The sequence below is a fragment of the Oculina patagonica genome, chromosome 6, assembly GCF_052425735.1.
Source record: "Oculina patagonica isolate OP01 chromosome 6, crgOcupat, whole genome shotgun sequence".
NCBI classification, from domain to species: Eukaryota; Metazoa; Cnidaria; class Anthozoa; order Scleractinia; family Oculinidae; genus Oculina; species Oculina patagonica.
In genome coordinates, this window is record NC_135763.1 from 32,651,474 (window position 1) to 32,677,193 (window position 25,720).

Genomic DNA, 25,720 nt, shown 5'->3' on the forward strand with positions numbered 1-25,720 from the left:
TCAGAAAGAATAACCTGCCATAAATGACATTCTCAAAAATCTGTCTGGAAAGTAAATAAAATTTCCCTTATCACATCTCTAAAACAGTTCTTTCTTCTTGTTTGGCTTTGTGGTATACAACTTGGTCAGCCGGAGGGTGCACCTACAAGGACGCTATTTAATTACCTCTGTCAATCTTCCCGTGGGCCGGTTACTTGAACTTTCACGGTTGGAAAGCAACTGAAAACGCAACGTAGAATCTGCGGTGTGTTCAGTCCAACACCCGTCTGTCAATCCACTGGTTGCGTTGTCCATTTAGTTAAGGGAAATCAAAGCTGTAAACACAAAACACTTTAACATTGAAGTTACCTGAATGCGTATATGCATTCACATACGTTTTACAGGGTATGTAACTTGGATGTGTTTTTACTTATTTTTTGTTTTCGTAAACAGAGAGGAACGGCTTTTCATTTTTATTGGTTATATCAGATACACCTTCTATGATTTAACATACGTATTTTCTCGATTAAACGCCGGACCCCGATTTAACGCCGGCCTCGTATAAACGCCGGGTCAAAATTGCTAGTTTTTAAATAAACACCGGGGGCGTTTGTTCGAGGTCCCGGCGTTTATTTGAGGTCAAGCTAACAAGTAAATATATTCTGTTTGTCACAAATCTCGACTGCAACATAAACTATCCAATCCGTAATAGTGCACCTTTGGGAAATAATCACCTTTGGATACCCAGGGACACTTTTCGGGGCAGAACGAAGAGAAGAATCGTCCCGCCTTGACAAACTGCCCCTTGGTCTCGAAGATCTGTAACAATGAATCAATAGGAAAATTTGCAGAAAATTGCAGTCCGTTAATAAACGCCGGGCCCCGATTAAACGCCGGCTTCAAATAAACGCCGGGTTCACGAAGCCAAGTTTGAAATAAACGCCGGGGGCGTTTATTTGCGAAAATACGGTACCTTAAAATTCTGAAAATTAGCCCTGGGTGGTTTTATTTGCATTGTGGGGATCAGAGGGCCAGTTTGGCGGGGGAGGTGGGAGGGGCCTATTTTCGGATGAAAATTTGCGACAGGATATTGTATCTGAAAATTTTAAGTGCATACAAGAATGGTAATTGTTTTTAACGTAAATGGGAATTTGCAGTAGCATTTCCACAGAGTGGCTCTTCATCCACTGTTCCCGATTGAATTGGAAAATATGAACCCCAACATAAGCATTCGCATTCGCTTGAGCATTTGCTAAAGACGTACAATACAAAACAAGCACTACTAGGGGCTTCAATCGGAAAACTTATATCTACACATTGCAGTGACAGGAGCCAATGGGCTCCAGGCAGTGACGAGCATTTCTAAAACAAAAAAAAGAGATCTGGCAACAAGAAGTACTGGGTTTTATTGTGCGTTGTGTGGCTCCCTGCATTCAAAAGTTTCATATATTAATTTACTAAAAACTAGCAATGGTATATACTGCAATTCCTGCGTTTTGATTGGTTAACAGGCAATAGCATACTCATATACCATTGACCACAATCTGGTAGCCGATAGGCGTCAACGAAAACAGCTGGGGAGCTTAGATATCTGACTCGTCCCCAGTCGTCTCTTATGCGAAAATTGCAAGACGCGAAGGATGATGGGAAGGAGGAAAGGCGCTTCTTCTCTTCCTTCCCATGATTCCCTCCGTGTTCAGCAGTCGACTCAAGACGGACTCAAAAGACGACTGGGGACGAGTCAGCTTAGATATTGCAATTCTTCGGGCTTTTTGTAATAAAACAATTATTCCACGAGCGCGCGTTGGATATGAGATCGTTATAGCCAACTCGGCGCTACGCGCCTCGTTGACTATCTACCATCTCATATCCAACGCGCGCTCGTGGAATAATTGTTAAATATATATGCAAATATTAAAGGATTTTATTCATATATTTATTTTAAGAGCTATAACTAAATATAAGCCAATTGGGGAGGGCGTCTTTTCGGAAGGATTTTTGCGTTGGAGAGTTGGGGGGCTTTTGGTAAACTTCTTTTGTAAAAGAGCTGTTTGATCTTCGCTGATATTATCAGATAACTGACTCAGGAATATTTGCTTACGATGTCTCTATACCTGTGATATGGAAAACTAAGGCAATTATTTAGCAAGGTATAAGCAAAAGAAGCGTTTCATTCCCTTTTTATAGCCTAAAAATGTTCTAAACAGGTAAAAATTGAAGCATGGTTCCGAAGTATCCATTTCGTGTAAAATTATTATTGATCATAAAAGTCTGCAATTATGATAATTCAGTTACTACACAAAATTTCCCGAACTGATACGGAATTACCTACCTTTGAAAGAACTTTTGAGCGATATAATGATGATTTTGTTTTTAAGCCTTGCCGAGTGTTTCAAGCTAGGCTTTCTTTATACTTCTTTATAAGGGCAACGTCTCTTTTTCCAGCTCAACAAGTATTACTGAGTGGATCGCAAACAACTTGGGCGTTTGAATAAATTATTACTTTCAGTAAGATGTAAATGACTTTTACCCAACCTGACATAAAAAGCCAGGGAACTAGTAAGCTACCTTGAATTGACCGATGACATCACCGAGAACATCCTTACGTCAGCGATAATACAAAGACGCTAAAAAAAAATGAAAACATACCCCAGTGATCTCGACTTCCTTTTTTCCATTTTTTTTTGCCCGCTATTCGGCTTCATCGAGCGAAGTAAAATTTTACTTGTTTAACCGAGCTTAGTCGGTCTGTATGGGAGAATCTTGACCTCAGTAGTGCGCACACACCGAGCGCAGTGAGGTCTGTACTCACGATCTCGGTTACGATTCTCCCATACAGACCTCCTGTTCCGTTGATAAGAGCTCAATGTTTTTACGAGTCTTGTAGTATTTTGCTGAGCCCATAGGGGTCATAGGGCGCGAAAAGTAAGCGCGGGGAGCCTGGAGAGATTTCATTTTTCGTGTTTTCGCCTTCCTCCCCCCGTGTTTTTTCGCCTTCCCCCACGAAAGAGGCCTCTGCGGAGGAGAGAGTTCTTTTTCCGAAATCCTAAATTTCCACTCTTTTTTGCGTAAACTTTTACGCGGTCACGAAGAATAAGAGGACTACACGGAAACTATTAGATGTAATATAGCGACTAAAATTATTTAGTCGCTAAATTATTCATCGCCTTTTGCCTAAAGCCGGGGAAGTACTCAAATGTCAAATCACTGCTGCATAAATTACCCCTGCAATATTAATTAATACTCAATGAAACGTACTCTGTTGATTTACTTTAACACTAGTTGCATACTCGCCGCAAGCTAATACACACTTAGACAGTTTTAGCAAAGACTTAGGCAAAGTCCTAATTAAAAGATAAAAGTTTTCCACGAGCATTTTTCAAAAGTAAGAGAAAACAATTAGTTTTGGAATTTTTTTAAATAAGTTATAGAAAATCCTCCTTGAAGTAGTTCACTTGGCGTTCTTAGCATAATCTTTTGTATTGTTTTATATCAATTGCGCGATTTTCGACAACGGATCCGGAGGTATAGTTTTTAATTCGTAACGCGTTAATAGCGTAATAGGCTTGATGAAGCATTTTTGATTTTAGGAGCAAAATCTACGGCCATTTAGGCACAAATCTTAAAAACATGAAAGTCATAAATCCCTCTTACCTCTAGAAAGCATCTGTATGTTGCGCTGCTTTTCTAGGCTAAATTTTTAAACTCGTTTCGTCTTGGTTGTAACCTGACTAAAGATAGAAGATAACTTCCTTCTGCTGGTACCTCCTTTTGATCTCTTGATGCGATCTCTCTCAGGTTAGAGAGGTCTCATCCCGGAAACCTGTTGCTGGTTCGGGCTTTTGTTTGGCTCTGTCTCGCACCTGTAAATGAAAAAAAAAAAAACACAAACAAAAACACACACACAAAAAACAGAAAGCCAACAACCAACCCTCCCTCACCTCCTCCTTACTTTAAACTGCGTATCAAATAAAGCTGTTCTGTATTCTCCATAATTATTATTATAGAAAATTCAACTTATGGAGGCTAGTGTGCAGGTGGATCGACTCTGGTTGGACTGACGTGATGGACCCATATCTGAGCTGCATTGTAATTGATCTCTAGCAATTAGCGATCCATTTGGTTTAACTTACTGTAACTGCGCTAAATCTCTCTCCGCCGAACAGATTTACTTTCTATCTTGTCTTCTTGAAACAGGGTGAAGGTCTATATTCATTTGGTCAATCTGATCGTATGGAACTTGCATGTGGTTCTTAGTGATCTCAGATAGTACCGAAAAGAAGGACTGTAGCAACACACGCTAATCAAACGAGGAGAGCAAGGCGATGAGGCTTCTTAATGCAATTTTCTTGTGTAAAAGAAGTGCTAAGGTGGATGAAAATACTGCTTAACTGTTACATATTTGTCTGTTATATTTACCGGAAGTTAATCACAAGACGCTCCACTTCAAACATTAAATCACATGGGATTGATTGGAAAGTCACGCAATGACGAAATAAGCAGGAAATTTTATTTATATTTTCCAATGATTATACAACTTAAAAGTAAACATATTATTTTTGACCCTTGGATGCTAATGCGATAGTCCAGTTACGAATCGCAAATATGCTTTTTTAGTTTAAATTTACCTGTGTATAAAAGACCGACACGGCGTACCATTTTCTGTGAGCCGACGTGGCTCACAATTCAGTTACCTATTTTCATCGGCGATGTTTTCGGACTATTGGCACTAATTTATTTCATCTTTTTTATAATTGTCATTTCTGCAGTAGAATAGATTGAAAGAATTTCTTTTCACGTTGAAATAAAGAAAGATTTCCAAAACAGATTAATTCGAATTACTGTAGACATTACATCAGAAAACATCAGTGACTATTGATGGGCGCGTGCAAGGCGCGTGGTCGTACGTAGAAACCCCAAAATTGCTAAGAAATGACTGACATGACTGTCAATTATCGTTGTCAGCTTTTATGTGCTCATGCGTACATGATACTTTTGTCAAGTTTCCGTTTAAGAGGTGATATGCAATGTGCTTGTACAGTGAGTTTAAAAAAATTGTCGGGATTTTTTCCAATAAACGGAAAACTGGGGAGTTGTGAAGTGTTAACAGGGGCATTAGCCCCAACTGAGCAGAAAACACGAAAGAAAATGTATCACGAGCGCGAACTTCGCACTGATGTTTCTTCTTATTTGGGCCATCCCAATAACATGTTTCGTTTCCCATCGCCCGACCGACCCATTTTTTTCGAAATGAAAAAAAAAAAAATCCAGATTCACTAGTCAAAGAAGCAAGTACTTCAATTTACAAGCACACGATCTTGTTTTATTAACAACAATTGGTATATGATGTCTTTGTCTTTAATAAACATCGATACTACGTTATTTAAAGACTGTTAAGGAATACCGAACGAAAAGACCACGTTTTCGAGTTGACTTTATAATCAGGCTTTCTTACTTAGTTTTGCCCGACCGACCCACCCACCATCACAAGAGACGGGGCGATGGGAAACGAAACATTTTATTGGGATGGCCTTGCCGGTAACGTTTCATTGTTGTAGTAAAAAATAAAAAAAAAATGCTAACAAAAGCGAAAACAAATTGGCCACATTTTTTCATGGTCTATTTAAGCAAAACTAAAACCTTACATGGGTTAACCGGCGCAATAAACCCACGTGTTGGCCCATGAAAAAATCAAGGCTTCACCAAATCACAGATATCTTGTATGCTGGTTTAGAGTTCTCAAACTCATTTATAATTCATCAAGTTAAATCAAAGAAAATCGCAACCGTGAAGGAGGTTTGTACACCCGGTCTTAATTAGCATAGATTTTTACGATTTTATTTCTCCGTTTACTCCCTAGTTTTGGTTTGATTGAGATATACCTTGAGGTCACTATTGTTAGCGGCTACTAATTTTAGCGAGTTGGGCGAGAATCGCTAAATTCAGCATGTTTAGTACTCGCAAAAATTTATCTCGGTCAAATATAATAGTCGTCCCCTCCCCTACCACCAGCCCAAAGGAAAGCAAAATTAAACATAGTCGGTTTCGAAAATTCTTTAAAAAATGGATGCCAGTAACTTAATCCTTTCTGGCAATGCAAATGTTCGTTATATTTCAAGTGAGTTGTTTCTTTTACTGCACATTTATTTCCATCTTAGCTATATGCTCATTTAAATCTGGTTAACAAGATATCGCTATTTTTTTAAATTTTTTTTTTTGAAAATTCGCTCAATTAAATGGTCGCTAAATCTAACTCGGAAAAATCGCTAAAACTAGTAGCCTCTAACAAACACTCAAAACAGTGTTTCATCGGCTATCCAAACACACTGGAAAAGTTGAAAATTTACATGCACATGTAAATTACAATTTACAAAATGTAAATCTTATTTACATTCTTTGTAAATTAAAATTTACATGTTGGAGTTTTGTAAAACAAAATTTACATGAAATTTACAGTCTTCAACGGATCATGTAAATGTATTGTAAAAAGTGATTTACATGGTCCTTTATTACAAAGCTAATTGTAAGAACATGTAAAAAACATGTCAAATGTATTAACCACTTTTACAGTTTCTTTCTTTGTAAAAAACATGTAAATTTCTTTACTAAATCATGTAAAGAACATGGAAAATTGACAAAGGGGCGCCGTTCGGAAACATGTAAAAACCATGGAAATTGACAAAGGGGGCCTGTTTGGAAACATGTAAAAATCATGGAAATTGACAAAGGGGGCCTGTTTGGAAACATGTAAAAACCATGGAAATTGACAAAGGGGGCCTGTTTGGAAACATGTAAAAACCATGGAAATTGACAAAGGGGGCCTGGTTGGAAACATGTAAATACCCTGGAAATCGACAAAGGGGGCCTGTTTGGAAACATGTAAAAAACATGGAAATTGACAAAGGGGGCCTGTTTGGAAACATGTAAATACCCTGGAAATCGACAAAGGGGGCCTGTTTGGAAACATGTAAATACCCTGGAAATTGACAAAGGGGGCTGTTTGAAAACATGTGAACATGAGCTTTTAATTCATGTTGTAACCCACCAAATAACTTTCGCGTGCATTCATTAGTTAGACAGAACGCATCACGTGGTACGAAATCAAAGTATAAAATAAATATTTCCCCTTCCGGCTTGCTGGAGGATAATACTCCTTGCCTGAAAGATTATCTTCAAAATTTCACAGTTGCCTTTGAAGCTTAGTCAACTGTTCATTTTTTCAGCCAAGGGCATTATCCTCCAATATGCAACCGCCTGAATGGGTTTTTATTATTTACTAATTATCTAGATGAACGAAGCGCAAGACGAAATTAAGCGACTGATATCATTTTTAACATAACTCATTACAAAAGCTCTTAGTTACAAATCTTTTACTAATGTCAAAAAGCGAAATAGATTATAAATATAAACCTTTTGATGCAGAAAACGAAGGCGACTATGACTTCGTCTAACAATATTTTAAACAATCTGGAGCAGTGGGGGGAAAACGCTAGCGTCCAACAGTTTAGCTTATATATTTTTCGAGACATGCGTTTTGGTTTTCTTTATATTATAGACAAGGAAATTTTGCACGCGAACGGCGGTAAAATTGGTCGTTTGCCGTGTTTGACCTGGTCGAGAGGTAAGGCCGAGAAGCACTGGCGCGAACGAAAATTAATCCCGGCGTCCTCTCTGGTGCTTTTTGGCGCTCGGTTCAACGGTTCGAAGATCGATCATTGAGAGGCCTTTTATCTCGCTAAAAAGGGCAATTTTCCTCTCTTTAAGACCTTATAACTTCCAAATTAGCTGCATGGAGCCTTCTTTCACCGGATCTCCAATCAATACGCCTGTTTTAGCCAAGTTTCTTGCCAAGGTAAGCTTATATATGACCGTTCAAATCATGTTTTGGTTGATTTCCTCTATGTAGCTTCTAGATGAGATTGGTTTTAATATTTTAATAGAAGTTCAAAATGTAGAATTTCGTGTTTGTTCTTGCACTTTATACGTATAATTCAGCACTTCTTAAACATGAAGTTATTGTTAGAATAAATTGAATAATTGCGTGTACATATAGAGATGTCAACACAGGACTGTTCAACATGTTTTATTTTAAATATAAGCTTATATAATTTAAGAGTGCAAGGCTTATTTATTCATGTTATTATATGTATAGTAATTATTATTTTGCCGATTTGCAACAGTTTAAACTCAGTGAGGTTTTCAACTGGCAAATTATAAAGCAAACTAAAACAGCTTTAAAATTATCACCAAAAGTATTTAGCAGTATTTATCAATCTTATCTATATAGTACTCCTGGCATATCAAACTCATTCGATTGGTTTTGTTAGTCGAAAAAAATCGAACGTCTATTTTGCTGTGAGTTCGGTTATTCCCAGGGTATCCAATCGAATGTTCGTTAATCGAACTCAATCGAACACCAATTGTTCGATTGGGTTCGGTAATCGTACATAATCAAACTCACAATAAAATTTGGTCAATCAAACTCAATCAAAAGTTCGATTACCGAACTCCTGTTTGTTTATACTGCGTATATATTGATTTATACTGCGTACATATCGATTGATTTCAAGAGCCACAGCTGGGGCAGTCGAACAACGTTCTCGTCCGAAACTGAAGTCAATTTTGCGTGCAAGTTTTTTGCTTATTACGATGATTTTGATCTTAAGAAAAAAATTATTTTACTTGTTCACTTATTATTTTTGTCATCCATGTTGATAGTAAGCACTTCCTCCAATGTAATTGTTATGCTGGAAATTGCTCTTCTCCTATCAACGTCGCTTTTGGCTGCCCTTGAGGGCTAAGACAGTCTGATGGCGGCAGCGTTTTGGCTCCCTATAATGATTCTTCACATATTGAACACACTGATTGCCTGTGTTGCAGTGAATGAAATGGTGCAACTTCTGTTTGAGTGTAACGGTAAAAACTGCAGGAAAGAAACCATATCCTTCCTTCTAATATAGAAATGTAAACAATAGTGCATTTCAGTTATTTTACCGTCCTTCTGTTCTCTTCTACCAAATATATTTTACTAAACATTGACATTCAGTTCGATATTTGGACGTTTTTATGTTTATTCCATTCAATAAAAGTTGATTTTGATTAGTCCTGCGTGATTTACTTATCAAGAGAAAGATTCAGAACTAGATCAAACCCGATTGAGTTTGACTGTGTTTGATTATGTTCGATTGGTTCGAAAATCGGACTCACAGCAAAATAGATGTTTAATTTTGTTCGATTACCAAACCCAATCGAACGATTGGTGTTCGATTGGGTTCGATTGATTTTTGATTCGATTTTGTTGGATTGGATACCCCGGGGAACCAATCATACACAACCTAACACAACCAAACTCAATGTGATTCGACTTTGTTCGGAATCCATCTCTTGATAAGTAAAACATGCAGGACTAATTAAACCCAGTGTCAATGTTTGTTTATACATATTCAAGGCTGCTGCCTAACGGGCGCCCGGTCGCCAGGGGCGCCTAAGTTACGAGTGCGGGCGACTGAATTTTTGTTCAAGGAGCCCGCATGGGCGCCTAAACATTGATCTTCCACTCCCATCCTTTGACTTCATTTTCCTTGTAACCTTGTTTCATTGGCATAAAAAATCCCATTTAAAACAAAAAACTGCTTCATTTTAAACGGAAACGCTAAAATTGTTCGCATTTAGCGTATCAAGTACGTAACGTGTCTTTGCAAAATTTAGCAACTTCGAAAACCATTCGCTTTCAAGTGTTTAGGACTGGGTCTAACTTCCAAATATGGAATGTGTTATGTTCTGGATTACGTTTCATTTGCTTCGTTGACGTTTCGGAGAATTTTCGAAGTGAATCTGAAGAAATATTTACAGATTCAAAAGTGAAATCAATCTGTTTGCTACTGCAGTCATGGATCAGGTCTGAAATAATTTTAATCTGCAAACGCTTGATACAAAAACCTTTCCGACAGGCTTAAACTTACGTAAAACAACGTGCAAATATCGTGATGTGTACACAAACTTATGTGGCGTGTTTTACATGTAATTCAGCTTAATCTATAAAGCATTGAACGCTTAACTTTAGAATGAACATAAAGTGTATGCCTCTTTCTTTTCACGTGACATTTCATATCTGCTGCCGCTTTTTTGTGGACTAAGGTTGTTATTTTCAACAAACTGTTTCATGTTTTCGCATTTATAATGAGGAGCATTCTCGGGCATTGATCCGTAACTAGCAAATTTTTGTGCTGGAAACCTCAGTGCTTTTTGCCTGCTCAGATGTTCAGTTTGAATAAAATGAATTGCTTTTGTTACTACATTAATTTTATAAACAACTTATTTGATGAGTTAAGTAATTTGAAGTGTTTTCACAATTTAAATTTTCTGTTCTATTTTTGTCAACTGGTTATCATGTAACAAAGATAAGATCATAACTTAATTAAAGTGTTTACACAGGTGTTTTTGACTTCTGATTGCCTTTTTCTAAACCTAGGAAAAATTGACCTGCTTAATTATTGCTTCTTTTTTAACCTTGATTACTAAAATATTAATTGAACTGGATTTTCCTGCTTCCTGTTCATTGATTTTCTATGTGAAAAAACTAATGAAAGTACATGAAATGCACTCAGACTGGCACTGGCTTAACAAATGAATTAACCCTTCGTGCTTTCAACTAAATGCATGTCAGTTTTCATTGTTGGTTTATTTCTCCCAGCCCAGCTAGTGATTTAACCCACAGAGGGGAGAGTTAATATATATTGCTGATATTGATGACTTATCAAACTTCTTTCCTCTGGGTCTCTTAGGTTGCTGCAGAGTAAAAAACAGTTTTATGGGGAGGCTCTGCCCCAGGGTACCCTTACCCTTTTTATATACCCTTTCTGCAACCTCATTCCCAGGATCTCATGAACGAGGTTTGCCATTTTTGGTATGTGAAAGCGCCCCTTACCCTTTTAGAAACCATATGGCCCCTCATGAAGATGACACCCCTTTCACATACCAACAGAAGGAATACTACATCTTTTTACTTATTTTTCACTTGAATAATAACACTTTAAAAGACTTATTAAATGACTTGATCATTTGGTGGGTCTGTTCAAGCATTATGAAGGGTTCTTTTAATACTTTAAAACCAGTTTTCCCTCCCCTTTTATATAGTCCAACTCATGAAATCTCCCGGGGGGGGGGGGGGGGGGCACCCGGTATATTTTTGGGTGGGGGTGTGCCGCTGGGAATTTAAAGCCCTTACCCTATACCAGACCATGTTCAGCAGATTTTTGCAACTCTATACTAGACTAGACACTGAAAATCCCTACCCTATCCCAGACTTGCATTTTGTTAGAACTGTATCATTATCAGTGTTTTAATTGAAAACCATCTGTGAACAACGATGCCGCGATGATTTTATTTACGTTTAGGAAAGCCTCTTTCTCTTCCGAGTTTCTGGACTATATTCGTCATACCGTCGATCGGTTTCCCGGCAAATGCTACCCTTTTCTAGACCAAAACTCTCTGAAATTTCTTTACCCTATCCCACACTAAACTGCTTGAAAACCATACCCTTCACAGCGGCACATACCTATATAGCTCATGTGTGGGAGTGCCCCCCCCCCCCCCCCCAGGTGAAATCCCCACCCTTTTATATACCTGGAGCCTGAAAAAGGTATCCCTGTTGGATGGAACCTCCCCATATACCGTATTTATTCAATTAAGCACCCAACCTCGAATAAGCGCCCACCCTATAGGTAGGAAAAGTCAATAAGCGCCCAGCCTCAAATAAGCGCCCACCCCCACCCTCCTAAAATGAGGGCATAAAAGGAATTTTGATTATTGTTGAAGTTGAGATTAAAATTGACTAAGTACTACAAAGAGACTATCCCGAAGACCGAATTTTTTATTTTTTTACTGAAAGTTTTTTAATGAACATTTAAAATTCAGCTTACGTACACCTTCACGTTTAATTATAATAGTGTTATACATTGTTTTCTTGCAAAATAAACGTACTACTTGCAAAAAATGGTGAAAATTTATTAAGTGCCCAGCCTCGAATAAGCACCCACCTTGAATGCGCCCACCCTCAAGATCCAAAAATTTAATAAGCGCCCAGGGCACTTAATCGAATAAATACGGTAGTCCACTATAGGGAGTACCCCTAGGGGACATTCGGGTATATTATAGCAATAATGTCGGGGGAAGGTTCAATCCCTGGGCCCCTCTCCTAGGCCACATAGTCGACCACATATTTGCCTAAGTAACCCCCACCCCCCCCCCCCCCCCCCCGATTTGTCTTCGGCAACTTAAGCTGGGCTCCTAAATTTTGAAGTTAGGAGCCCGAAGGGCTCCTAAAAAATTTCCTTAGGCAGCAGCCTTGATATTTTGTATAAGAGAACGAAACAACAGTTAAATACTGATATATGCACTTTTGTTTACTTTTTTATAGTGGTGGGAAGGAAATGGTTTCTGCCTTGTAGTCACCATAAGACTCAAACAGAACAATTTTTTCTACTTAAACAGAACTTGCACAGTTTCATTCACCGCAACATAGGCAGTAGTAAAAACAAAATAATAAATAAATAAAAAAACAACAACAACAAAACATAGGCAGTAGTGCACCATACAAAATGTCTGCATAATATACAAACAAGCAAGAGTTCGTAATCAAACATTCCATTTTGTTGGATGGACCAAATTTTAATTTTAGTACGGTTATGTGCAATTACCGCACCCAATCAACCATTGGTGTTCGATGGGGTTTGAATATGGAATGTTCAATTGGTTACGTTGGGAGTACTGAAGTGACATTGAATTGTTTGGATGTGTTATTATTTTCAGATGAAAGGGTTGATAGCAAGAGTGGCATGTAAGTACAAGCCTCAATTTATGTCTCAATGACTAGCAGCTAATCAAAGTTTTAAATCCAATGTAGACTTAATGACCTGCAGTCAAAGGCTTTTTTCTGTAAGTCGAATAGCACTGCAGTAAGCCCAAATAGGACTGAGGTTAGCCGAAATAACAACCTGGTTAACCTCAATACAGTGGAACCCTGATATAACGATCTTCAATATTCCCGATATAACGATGAATATGTTATGTCCCGGCAAAAATAAAATGTATAGGACAGCACCCTGATATAACGATTCCTTGATATAACGATATAATTTTACTGCCCCCTTGGCATATCGTTATATCGGGGTTACACTGTACATGTAGCACTATTGTTAGCCTTAATAGCATTGCACTTACAATGTAGCCTAAATAGCACTCCAGTTGGCCTTAACAGCACTTTGTGTGGCCCTAAATTTTAAAACTCTGGTTAGCATGTTTATGGTTAGCCTTAAAATAATTAATAGTGGTAATGGTAACATAAAGTGTACTTTAAACATTCTGACAGTTGGCAGCTGGCCACTGTGGTCCAGTGGTCATGAGTATAGCTTACCATGCAATCAACTTTGTAGGAAATTTGCTACATGTACATTTACAGCTGGTCTAGTACAAATTCCTACATGTCCAAATGTGCATTGTAGAGTGCTTAAAAAATACATGTTTAATTGTACATGTGCATATTTTTATGAATTTTGTGATACCATAAGGTCTTATTCTTGTGTAAAGTTTATATTTGAGTGCAACCAGTGGACTGCAAAACTCTACTTCTCGCGTCCTTGATAACAACTGGATGGCAATGTACATGGAGCAATGTCTGCATGTAAAAAATTACTTCCAGTCAGCTGTTCTCAAGGTCAGCCCTCCCAGTTATCTTGAAGTCCCTAATGTGCAGGTTCAGAAGTGGTGATGTTGTGATTTCAACTCTTTGTTGGCTTTAATTTTTCAAACCGGTTTTGATTTTTATTTTCTTTTGTTTCAGATAATATTAAGAAATGAGACAGTGAAAAGTAAAAATTGGTTTGAAAATTTTTTAGCCACAACATTGATCTAACCAGAATGTCATTCCTAATGATTCTTTATAATTTGTTGTTAGGTTAAAGAAGGCTCTACCACTTTCACTGATGAAGTCTTGTACATACAAATACTAAAAAAGGTGGCAATAACCAGAGGTGGTTAAGATGTAAAATCGTTTCACCTCGGGGTCAGTATCAAGTCTGTACCATCACAATGAAGCATCTTGCTGAATGTTCAGTTGATGTACATACATGTACATGTCATGTGGTTTTCTGGTGGAAATTTATTCCATCAGTTTTGTTCTACTTTTGTACAAATTATTTGAATTGATGGCAGTTTTTAAATAGGACCATGTTAACAAAGCCTGACAATTACAGTGATAAATGTGTTAAGTGAACCTAGGCTGGTCAGTGTTTGAAATCATTATTCAAGAGGTTCTACTATGGTTATTTGATGCCATAGCTTTTTTATCAATTGTAGTGCTATGATAGTAGTTGAAGGGTTGGAACCCAAACCATTTGCCAAATAACCACTGTTAAAGGTGAAGAATTATTCTACATCAGTGTCAGTCTTAGGTCTGTACTTTCACAATTAAGTGTTTATTCGATTAAGCGCCCAACCTCGAATAAGTGCCCACCTCGAATAAGCGCCCACTCTGTAGGTAGGAAAAGTTAAAAATAAGGTCTTGTAAATGTACAACAAGAGCGACCGAGCAAAGATAAAAATCAGCTTTTGTACAATTTAAATTCAAGGCATTTTTTTGGGACAATTTTAACATAGCTTAGCAATGAATGGTGTTTGAACTTACCCTGCGGGAAGGCTCACCTTGGGGCACGAAATATACTTTGGGGCACTCACGACTGGTGGGCACAGCAATATGGTGGGGAGGAGACTGGTGAAGAGGCACCAGTAAATTTCATATCTCAATGAATGTCATATCTTGTCAACATTCCTGTCAAACTTCTACTTTCTTTGAAATTAAATTGGCTTGTCAGTATTCCTGCGGTTTTCGGGGTGGGAGTGAAAAATTAGCAGAGTCGTTCTCGTGCGTGCTCTAAGGTGAGCCTACTCGCAGGCTAGTGTGAACTTGGCTGTTCAGTGTTCAAAATCATTGTGCAAAAGGTTCTGCAATGTTTATTATTCGTTTGATTTCATAGTTTTATGATATGGAAGGGTTGTGGTAGTAACTGAAGGGCTGAAAGCAAAATCATGTGCCAAACATTACATGAATTGAAGCAAAAGAAAAACATTCAACAAAAATTTAATCCTGAAATACCATGGTTTCATTTCCAACCCTTCAGTTACTGTAAAGTATATTTTATGCGGTTATTCAAAAAGACCATTTACGCCTATGAATAAAAGTGATCAATATCTTACCCATAGTATAACTTTTAAAGGCTCATTTTCATCCTACAATACATGTCTTTCATGATATGGTACATTTTCATACATATGCTTAGCTATTGCATAATTCACTTCATATTGAGTGCATGAAGACACTTCAGTAGAGGAACATGGGATAAATCGGGGCACATGCCAAGCAAAAGAGATTGGCTTTTTAAGAGAAAAGCAAACACCAGTGCAACATGCAGGATCAAAGTGGGCCTTTGCAATAGAGGAGTAGTATTATTACTATTTGGAAATGAAGTCACTGACATGTTATTAGACAGTTCTATCAATTAATCATGCATAAATTTATCTTAATCTTTATTGTTTTCCATAATGATTATGTGAAGTTGAAATAATTGGTATCAGCAATTTTGACCTAGTAAAACTGCTTTATTTGAACTGAAAAAAAACTATACAAAACTATACGATCTAAATCATTTTATTCTGAATGAAATGCTAATTTTTATTATATTTATAAAGAATATTCCAAGCTATATATACATGCTTTATTGCAAGATACATGCAGATTACTTAGAAGACAAGATTACTTATGGGGTATAAAATCATTTGTATGTATTATTATTAACTGGAAAAATATATGCACTGACGTACTGAAAATGAATGTAGTTAGGATAGTATCAAGAAAAGGTTCTAGACGAATAAAAGAAAACAGTGCCAGGCATTCTGTTCTTCATTTTAATTACAGGGGCTAGGCAGGTCCCCTTTGTCAATTTCCATGTTTTTTATATTTTTCAAACAGGCCCCCTTTGTCAATTTCTATGCTTTTACATGTTTCCAAACAGGCATCCTTTGTCAATTTCCATGTTTTTTTATATGTTTCAAACAGGCCTCCTTTGTCAATTTCCATGTTTTTTACATGTTTCAAACAGGCCCCCTTTGTCGATTTTCAGGGTATTTACATGTTTCAATCAGGCCCCCTTTGTCAATTTACATGTTTCCAAACAGGCCCCCTTTGTCGATTTCCAGGGTATTTACATGTTTCAATCAGGCCCCCTTTGTCAATTTACATGTTTCTAAACAGGCCCCCTTTGTCAATTTACATGGTTTTTACATGTTTCCAAACAGGCCCCCATTGTCAATTTACATGGTTTTTACATGTTTCCAAACAGGCCCCCTTTGTCAATTTCCATGGTTTTTACATGTTCAGTCTATTTATAAGCATCAGGTATAAATGTTTTTACATGCTTTTTACAGTGTTGATCGGATAAATATACATGTTATTTACATGGTCCGTGGTCTTTCGTTCGGGAAATTTACATGATGTTCTGTGTTTTTACATGTTTTACTTCAAATATTTACATGTTTTTGACATGTTTTGAGAAGAACATGTAAAAGGGTAAAAACTATGTAAATCATCCTTTACAGTGTCTTTACATGTTATTTACATGTTATTTACATACTATGTAAATTTTCAACTTTTCCAGTGACACCTCGTATTTCGTCAAAAATACTCCGCTGTGCGTCGTATTTTCAAGTCTCTTCTCGGTGTTTGGATCTCCCGATGAAACGCTGTCTCTCGTGTTTGATATATCACGTGAACAGGAAGATTTCTCACAGGCTGGTTGCTAGTGACAAGTCGTTATTTTTTGTACTTAGTAAGTGTCTGCGGACTGTACATAGAACTGGTCAACAAGAAAGGTCGGATTCATGTGTCCAGGGAGTCCAGGTAGAGGCCTTTTAACGGAAAAATGGCCACAATCCGGCTCGTTCCATTTTCATAAGCAGTATTTGGCTATGGTTGAATTGAAAACGCAACCACGGCACATCCTCGACCTCACAATTATATATGCACATGCAAGGCTACTGCATGTGGTTAGACTGAGGACTTCCCAGTAACTAACGACTCTATCGTGATTTGCAAACACTTTACTTTTTTACAAAACGTACATGTATACGCGACACATAACATATACATTCTCTTCAGTTAGTTCGACTTGTCATCCGCTTGCTACGAAAACATAAACTAAGCACTTGAATGGGTTATTAAGAAAAACCCTTTAAATGCTCAACTTGAGGGACGCAAAACCCAACTGAAATCTTCATGATGGCAATTTCTGGTACAGTTCTATCACTTTTTTCCTTCCGTAGATTTTCTGTCTAGTTGTAGGTCATGTAGCGTGGAGTGGCACTAAACTTTGCATAAGCCTTGATAACTTTGTTTACTGCTTCAAGGAAGTCTTTCTCTGTAGCGACCTGTGATAGACAAAGTAAAACAGACAGTCAAAGGTTGTGTAAAATGGTATTCATGTGAAGACAAAAGCTACACACTGAAAACAAGAGTTAACTCAAGCTACAGACTTGCACCTGCTGTGCTTCGCGCGAGAATTGAGATAGCTGAGGACATCAGTCAATTTTCACGTTGAAAAATACCGTTAATGGTCGTTAATGATATTTGTGCTACGCGCATCAACAACATGTAAATTGATTGAAGGTCAGTCAAGCGAAACTGACAGTGACTGAAACTCCGTGGGATATTAGGATCAGGACGGATTGCATTACAAACATCAGTGAAAAGCTTTTCACTGAATATTTGACGTTGGCGAGTTGACCAGAAGTACGTTGGCGAAGCGACTTAAGCCGTTGGCGAAACAACTTAGGACGTTGGCGAACGGGTCGTTGGCTAAACAACTCGTTGGCGAAACAACCGCAATTCCAATTGAGTAGTCGATTTTAAATTTGTTGCTGGTTTGAAGAAAGTTTTAATAATCTTACAAGGGGCTAAATGCCCTTGAATTGCCAGCTGCACTAGAATTAATAAAAAGACAGACTAAAACAAATAAGTATGTTTTTCACGTACTTTTCTCCTTGATCGAATGGCGAACATGCCAGCTTCTGTACAAACACTGCGGATTTCAGCACCTGAAGACCAGAGGAAAAAGACGTTGATTTATGTACCAGAACACTGACAGAGTGCAACACTGTGAAAAGTATCTTGAAAGATTTCGGTATTGATTTAAGAACACATAAACAGACCAAGGCCATAGTAAGCCCTACAATAATAATTTGATTTTGTAGTAGAGTATTTGACAAATGACAAGAGCCCATAAGGCCCGGTAATACGGGCAACATTTTTGTTCAACTTGTCTCGCATCATTGTTGCATTGCAAGTTGAAAAAAATTGTTGCAAAAAGTAGAACTCGGTTCTACTTTATGCAACATGTTGCTGCAACTTGCAACACCGAAATTTGTTGCGAGACAAGTTGAGCGCGCGGTAGTAATACGGGCAACAACTTGTTCAACTTGCAATGCAACAATGTTGCGAGACAAGTTGAACAAAAATGTTGCCCGTATTACCGGGACTTTAAGAAGTAAGAATGACTAACGATGGCTAGGATGGAAATGGATTACAATAAGGGCAACCTTGAATTCACTCAGTTTACATTCCCAGTTTAGCTCTTATTCCACTGTAATTTGGCAAGAATTCTTGTTAAGAAATTGTATTCTGTTTAGTTCGAATTAAAAATTTCCGTTTCTACGAACTGAGGGAACATTCCCTGTTAAAGGCCTTACTGACCTGTGGTATTAGGGCACAGCCTTGCCAGTAATTCGTACCGAATATCACGTTCTACACTCATAGATCTAGCGTGGATTTTAAATATATGAGCTCTGCCCTGCAAAAGAAAAAATAAATCGTAAAAACATAAGGAAAATTCATAGGCAACTATTGCCTTGATCACATGCACAAGGAAGACTGGTATTGAATCTCATGAAAGAGAACTGTGAATTCTGGTTTCTAAACTCGTAGACTGTCCACAGCCTATCGATTTTTCAAGGCAAAAAAGCAAACGAAGCGAGCGCGCGCTCATCGATCCAAAAAAACACGAAAAAATAGAGGGCTGTGGACAGTCTACCAAACTTGCGCTGTACAGTTGTCTGCAGAGGAAGCTTGTAAATGCTGTATTGAGTGAAATTTTTCCTTTCATCTGTTGATAATATATATTCAAAGCAAACAAATGCACATGTATGTACCTCTAAATCTGGAAGACTAAACTCGATTTTTCTGTCCAGTCGTCCTGGCCTGGTTAGAGCTGGATCAAGTGTATCAGGTCTGCAAAACAATAACAACAAATAATTTGTAATATCTTCCAATGTTATTTTATAAAAAGAGGCTAGAGGAATAACTATCGAGAAAAGTACAGCAAAATGTCCTCTCCCTACCGATTCGTTGCCATGAGAACCTTAATGTTTCCTCGCGGATCAAACCCATCCAGTTGATTAATAAGCTCCAACATTGTTCGCTGCACTTCATTATCACCACCGGCGCCATCATCAAAACGAGTACCTAGAAAACAGTAAAGACACACACTATGAGTCCAAGTCTTTTTTAGTTAGGGGAGGGGGGAAATTCAATACCAGATTCCGGGATCCGAAATTAATGAGCAGATCAAAATGATATTAATAAAACTTATTGCAAAAAAAATGCAAGAATTGTTACCTCCAATGGCATCAATTTCATCAAAGAAAATGATGCAGGCTTTCTTTGTTCTTGCCATTTCAAACAATTCACGGACCATTCTTGCTCCCTAAACGACATAAACACATTGATATTAATTTATCAAACATTGACTTAATTTCCTGTAAATTAAAGAAAAATAACTGCAACCCTTGCATTTCCAATCTTGGAATATAAATTTCCCCTCAATTAATGCTAACCATTTCTTAAATGGAAGTTCTAAAAATTTGGTGTACATCCAGACATAGCCCGTTGCCTACAAGTTGAGGTCAAGCAAATGACTGAGAAAATTTACAAAATGTATTTCCTAATTATGATGATTTTCAACTATGATGATTTTTTTTTCAATTATGATGATTTTTCGAATCTTTGAAACCTATCTGTTTGACAGTGTAATTCTTCTCAGCATTCTTCAAACATTTTTCATATTTTCAGTTGTGAGAACTTGGTAGAACATCAAGACAGGTTTCCTTTTATGACCGATCCCTTTATTCTCACAACCTAACTTCTTAACCTGTTCCTGTCATCCTATAGAGAAGTCAGAAATTGATCAACAGTTCAGAGATGACCACTAACCTCTCCAACATATTTCTGAACCAGTTCTGATCCAATCACACGAATGAAACAAGCATCAGTTCTGTTTGCCACAGCTCTGGCACAAAGTGTTTTTCCTGTCCCTGGTGGACCAAATAGAAGAACTCCTTTGGGAGGCTCGATACCTAGATTGACAAACCGTTCAGGCTGTAGATAAAAAAAATTGACTGGTAAATACAGTGAAATGTTACAAAAAAGGCTTCTATGAATAAAAATGTAATGAGTTGTTCCAAAAATTATCCACACCTCCCCCATGGAAGGAATTTTTCCAAAGACTCCCCCACCCCTCTGGAATGTCCTGTTAAGCCTCATTCATAAATGTTTTGGTTTTGGAGACCCCTCCTACCCCAAGGAATTTCCAATCCCTTCTCTGCAGGGAGTTTGAACATTTTCTGGAACCAAACAATTTTTGACATTTGAATGAATGAATTAGTCAGAAATTAATATTCTGACGGCACGATTGAGAGATTTGTGGGTTGTTATGAGATGTTCTTGGAACATATATAGACTTTACATTTTGGCAAGAGATTTAGGTCATTTAGGACTAAAGGTTGTAACTGTAAAATGTTATATATAGTGTGTTAAGTTGTACCCTTTCCTCAGGGTCTCGGGCTGCTGCATTAGATGAGTAATACGTTTCCACTATTTTTGGCCACTTATAAAGGGTGGTTTTTTGTGGTTTTTCGTATCTGGCATAGCACGCCTTTTGATATTCATGAAAATAATAGTTTTTCTCTGCACAGTTCACACTGTAATCAGATTGTCTTGCATCAGATGACTGACTGGCACAACCTCAATAAACTTTCACATTAAATGTCTTGTGTAATGTAGTCAGAATATAAGAGACACACAGTTAATTCTGAAAAGCAACCAGTTTGGGTAACATAAAAGCCTTTCTTACATGAAGAAGTGGAGTTTCTACAACTTCTCTGAGCTTTTCAATCTGTTCCTTGCAACCTCCTACATCTGAATAAGTCACATCTGGCTTCTCCTCAACCTGTGACAAAATGCAGACAGTTAGCTCCTATTCTGCAGGCAAATAGTTACGTCTACATGTAAATAATCCTTTCAGCAAAAAGTACCTGCATCATGGTGACAGTAGGGTCGATCTTTGGTGGCAGTGGTATATGAATTTGGTATTTGTTTCTGTCAACCCTAAGAAATAAATCAATACATGACAATATTAAAAAAAATAATGTACAAGTACAACAAACAACATGTAGTTAAAGTGTAATGACGCGTATTGCCCAACAGAAAGGAAAAAATTAAAACTTTTCCGTCACCCCGGCCCCAGCCACGACACAAAGAGACGAAGGCGGACGACCGCCACCCCACGGAAGCGTCCTCACCTGGACCACGGATGACAAGAGGAGGCGGAGGCAAGGAGGAGACAACTATCAATCCATTAATCAACAACGAAAGAAAAAGCCAAAGATTTCGTGTCATACTGTACACTTTAAATAAAAAGTTTATACAGCAAACTAAAGGTTGCCTTAGTGAAGGGAAAAAATAACTGCAACACAGTTTTCAGGGCAGTGCAATCATATTCAGTTTATGTAGGCATGCACCGTTATCCAAAAGTGCATGCTGATAGCATGAGCAAATTACTTTGCTAGAATTTAAATTTCTAGCACAAGTGTTTTGATGTATGTTTCCACCAGCAATGTTACAAGAGGGGGGAAAGGGGTTTTTGGGGGAAAGGGGAAAGGGGAAAAATTTGTCCGTGGGGGGGGAAAATAGGGAAAAAATTATATTGTGAGGGGGGAAAAAATATTAAAAAAAAAAAGATCGTGAATTTGTTTTTTATATATGTGACACATATTTTAAAGGGGGAGAGGGGAGCACGACCCCCCCCCCCCCCTTAAAAACAAATACCGAACATTAGACGTAATTATGGCAAGCAACGCCTTTTATACCAAGGACTTGCAGATTGGAATAAGCTTGACATTAAGTCAATAAATTTTACTTTTTAAGCAAGCCCTGAAGAATGTAGTTTTTAGCTAAATTTTTTATCCTATGCCTTTTATATTTGAACTTTAATACTATACATTTTTTATCTTGTAACTTTTTTAATTCTTAAACTATTTTTTAATCTTTTAATTTTGAATTTGAACTATTATTTTGCAGGGCCTCACTGAATAACACCTTTGGTGATGTGAGCTTCCTGGATAAAGAACATTATTATTATTGTTATTATGTTCATGCTTTTAGCTGTACACTGACTAGCAAGTTGTGGTCCAGGCAGATAGTTTGGAGAGCACACAAGAAGATAGGGTTGCTCTCGGCTAGCAAATCTTACGCTTCTTTCGTGCTCTCCAAACTTGCTGCATGCACCATAACTTGATAGTGCATGTGATAATATGAACCAATTGTTTTTTATAGTAACTTCTGTTAATGACATATGAATGATCATACATACCCAACTCTCATTCCTTCTTCAATGTCTGTTGGAGCCACTTGATCTCCAAGATCCACCACAAACTTGGCAAATTGTTTGACATTTATCACATACTTAGCATCATCGGTGTCTGCATTTATTATCTTTGTACATCTTGCGACCTGGTGAGGACAACAACATGACAGATGATAAACACATTCAAATAGGACTACAGTGGAACCTCGATATAACGAAAGGCCAAACACTGGCAAAATTTGTTCGCTATAACGAGGTTGCGTTATATTGAGGTACTTTCTCATACATTTTACTATTACTGGGGGAAAGAATATCGTTTGTTATAATTTATTGAAGACTTCGCTATATAGAGGTTCGTAACATCGAGGTTCGACTGTACCAACTATGACATCTCCAGTAGCAAGGTGTAAGGCTTGGAAGTCCATTCCATATCTACTTTCAATGATAAAGTAATATTTAAAATACATAATTAGTTGGTAGCACATGTTAGAAATTATAGCTACTGTTTTATGGCTGTCCATACATACTTGCAGAGGCTGTTCTCCCTGAAGAGTTTGTTTATCAGCGGCCAAATCCCACAGAGCTGGAGGAGCTAGCCCAGTGTCAGATTCTTTGATACCTGTTAAAACAACGTACTACTGTAAATACATACACACTGTTTATATTAAAGACAGTTTCTGCCGAATATTTGAGCAATAAAGGCAAAAATAAAGTTGATGAAAAGAACTCATACATGTAGCATGGTAACAGTTTGAATACAGTAAAGAAGAACTTATTGAAACTTTAGCTCTCAAGCTGTTTCCACCCATTTATACACCTGGGTGGAGAGAGGCACTATGAAAGTAAAGTGTCTTGCCCAAGAACACAACACAGTGACCTCGGAAAGGGCTCGAACCCGGAACGCTCGCTCCGGAGTCCGGCGCGCTAACCATTAGGCCACCGCGCCTCCCACACAGATGCATAAAAAGAACCATATTTACAGACCTCTCAACCTCAAAGCACTGGAAATCTGGAGATTGAGGTCAAAAAATCTGGAGATTTCAGTAAAAAACCGGGAGATTGATCAACTGACGGACAAAAATAACCAAAAAAGTCCTAAAACCAGGCGCTTATCAAATGACCTGTTACTCTGTTTAACTGTGAGATTACTGTTTCTCATCGTGAGATTGAAGTGAAAACCGTGAGTCTCACGACAAAATCGTGAGACTTGAGAGGTCTGTATTTATATAGACATGTAACTGACCCAAAGAATGAAGGTGCAACTCTAAGGTTAAGGTAATAAGTATTTACCTGTTAATTCATTGACTTTTTTTAATGCTCCTTGGATATCATCTTCTACCTTTTTTATAGATCTGCTATACAAACCAGCACCCTGTTAAAGAAAAGAATCTCATTTGATGCAACAACTTGGAGAAATTTCTATCTTACATCATAAACAAGAAGTTATACAGATAATTTGCAACCATATTACCAGCTTGATAACAAGACAACTGACAAAATAGCTTAACATTGTCTACTCCAACTGTACATTTACAGTGAATAATGAGGAAGTTGGCTGTAAAACCATTTGTAATGTGCTACTTTGGGTCAAACCATGATAGTAATACATGTAATAGTAACCCTACTGAATACATGTAAACTGGCAATAATTCACATTAAATAATTCACATTAAAAAAGGTTATCCTTGGGCTTGTAGTGATATTATTTTTTAAACAAACAATTTCATTATGAAAAAGAAAAAACCCTTTTTTATGTCATGTTAATTTCATAAAGCATTTATTTTGAGTGTTTTAAGGTCTCAATCTCAGAGGTGTCTAAGCTTATATTTTATACTGGAGACTAAAGGATCCTCAAATCTGTGACAAGCTTAGTAAATCGCCATTCACAAATCAACTTTCCGTGCATATCAGGATTTAATTTGTCTGTCTGTTGGCATAAGTGATCCACGATAGAATTAAACTTACATATGTCTTTAGAATTTCGATATCCCCTTCATCCAGAACTGGAAAAAAAGACGACAAAGAATTAATAAAAAAGATGACTTTTGACAACGTGCATCAATGTTTCGACTGGTTTTCTACAACATTCTTTGCGTTAAATAGATTACTTCACAGCAGATCACATACCTTGAATTGGTTTATCGTCTTTGGAGTCGTCATCTTTAGTTTTTCTTTGATCTTTTCCCAAATAATCCGGCATTTTGAACGAAAAATTCTCTTCACAATTTTAAATATGGCGGAATATGATGTCACTGCGCATGACTGCCGACTGCTTTGTCATTGTTCCCGTGAGCCTTTTCAAACCCAGACTAGTGCCAGTCTTCATAGCTGAGTCACGGGCACGAAATCATCAGCCAGATCGATCACAGGGAAAACGAAAATTGCTAGAATTGAAATCAGGAAGTTTTAGAAATCGGAGATACATGTAAAGTTTCAGAGAAGTGCCATCCGAGGGAAACAAAAATTAGTTCGAGAATTCGGGAGTTTCTTGAATTTCAGATTTTATTTATAATTATTATTATTTTTAAGGGGGGGGGGGGTAGGCGTAAACTTTACCGAATACTCCTTGGGTGGTAAGATTCATACTTTAACGCAAAAGTTTTGTCGATTCGATAGAGAACCATGAATTCCTGGTCTTAGCCATCACAGTGCAGTGTCTTGTTTGGCAGGTCCTGCTGGCGTCAGTCTATTGTAAACTATTTTTTGGCCTTCGAGAACAAGTTTGGAATTTTAAGGGAGCTTCCCATTAGATTTTCATAAAATACACTGGGGGGGGGAGGGGGGGGAGATCTTCCAACAGGTCAAGCAAATAAAGAGAACCTTTTTATTTTTTTATGCATTGTTATTTTTAAATTTCCAGGCACCAAACAAAAGCTTGTTAGGGTTAAAAGTTCTAAGGGTGGGCTAGAAAATATCGGTAATACTCATTTGTATAGCACCTATTTGCTATAGACCCCTCTTGACCATGGACGGCGGAGATCCAGGGGGCCCTTAGC

General features: G+C 37.7%; 1 protein-coding gene and 2 long non-coding RNA genes across 3 annotated transcripts in view; 1 reads left to right on the forward strand and 2 right to left on the reverse strand.

The window, feature by feature from the left end:
• Positions 1-7,671: 7,671 nt before the first annotated feature.
• On the forward strand, positions 7,672-15,919 carry LOC144656659 (uncharacterized). The gene is made up of 3 exons (XR_013571346.1): positions 7,672-7,831; positions 12,790-12,817; positions 13,934-15,919. It is a non-coding gene; the product is annotated as an uncharacterized LOC144656659 (long non-coding RNA).
• A 794-nt stretch (positions 15,920-16,713) lies between these two features.
• LOC144656658 (uncharacterized) overlaps positions 16,714-25,720 on the reverse strand; it is a 523,850-nt gene continuing 514,843 nt past the window's right edge. The window contains exon 3 of the long non-coding RNA XR_013571345.1: positions 16,714-17,259. This is a non-coding gene — a long non-coding RNA (uncharacterized LOC144656658). The remainder of the gene's footprint in view (positions 17,260-25,720) is intronic.
• LOC144656647 (26S proteasome regulatory subunit 7) lies at positions 17,257-24,971 on the reverse strand. The gene is made up of 14 exons (XM_078516894.1): positions 24,852-24,971; positions 24,690-24,727; positions 24,015-24,096; positions 23,252-23,343; positions 22,731-22,870; positions 21,394-21,466; positions 21,213-21,308; positions 20,294-20,458; positions 19,700-19,787; positions 19,423-19,546; positions 19,234-19,312; positions 18,779-18,875; positions 18,062-18,123; positions 17,257-17,457 (listed from the first exon to the last, which is right to left on the reverse strand). The coding sequence occupies exons 1-14, from the start codon at positions 24,922-24,924 to the stop codon at positions 17,362-17,364; spliced, it is 1,305 nt and encodes a 434-aa protein (XP_078373020.1). The 5' UTR covers positions 24,925-24,971; the 3' UTR covers positions 17,257-17,361.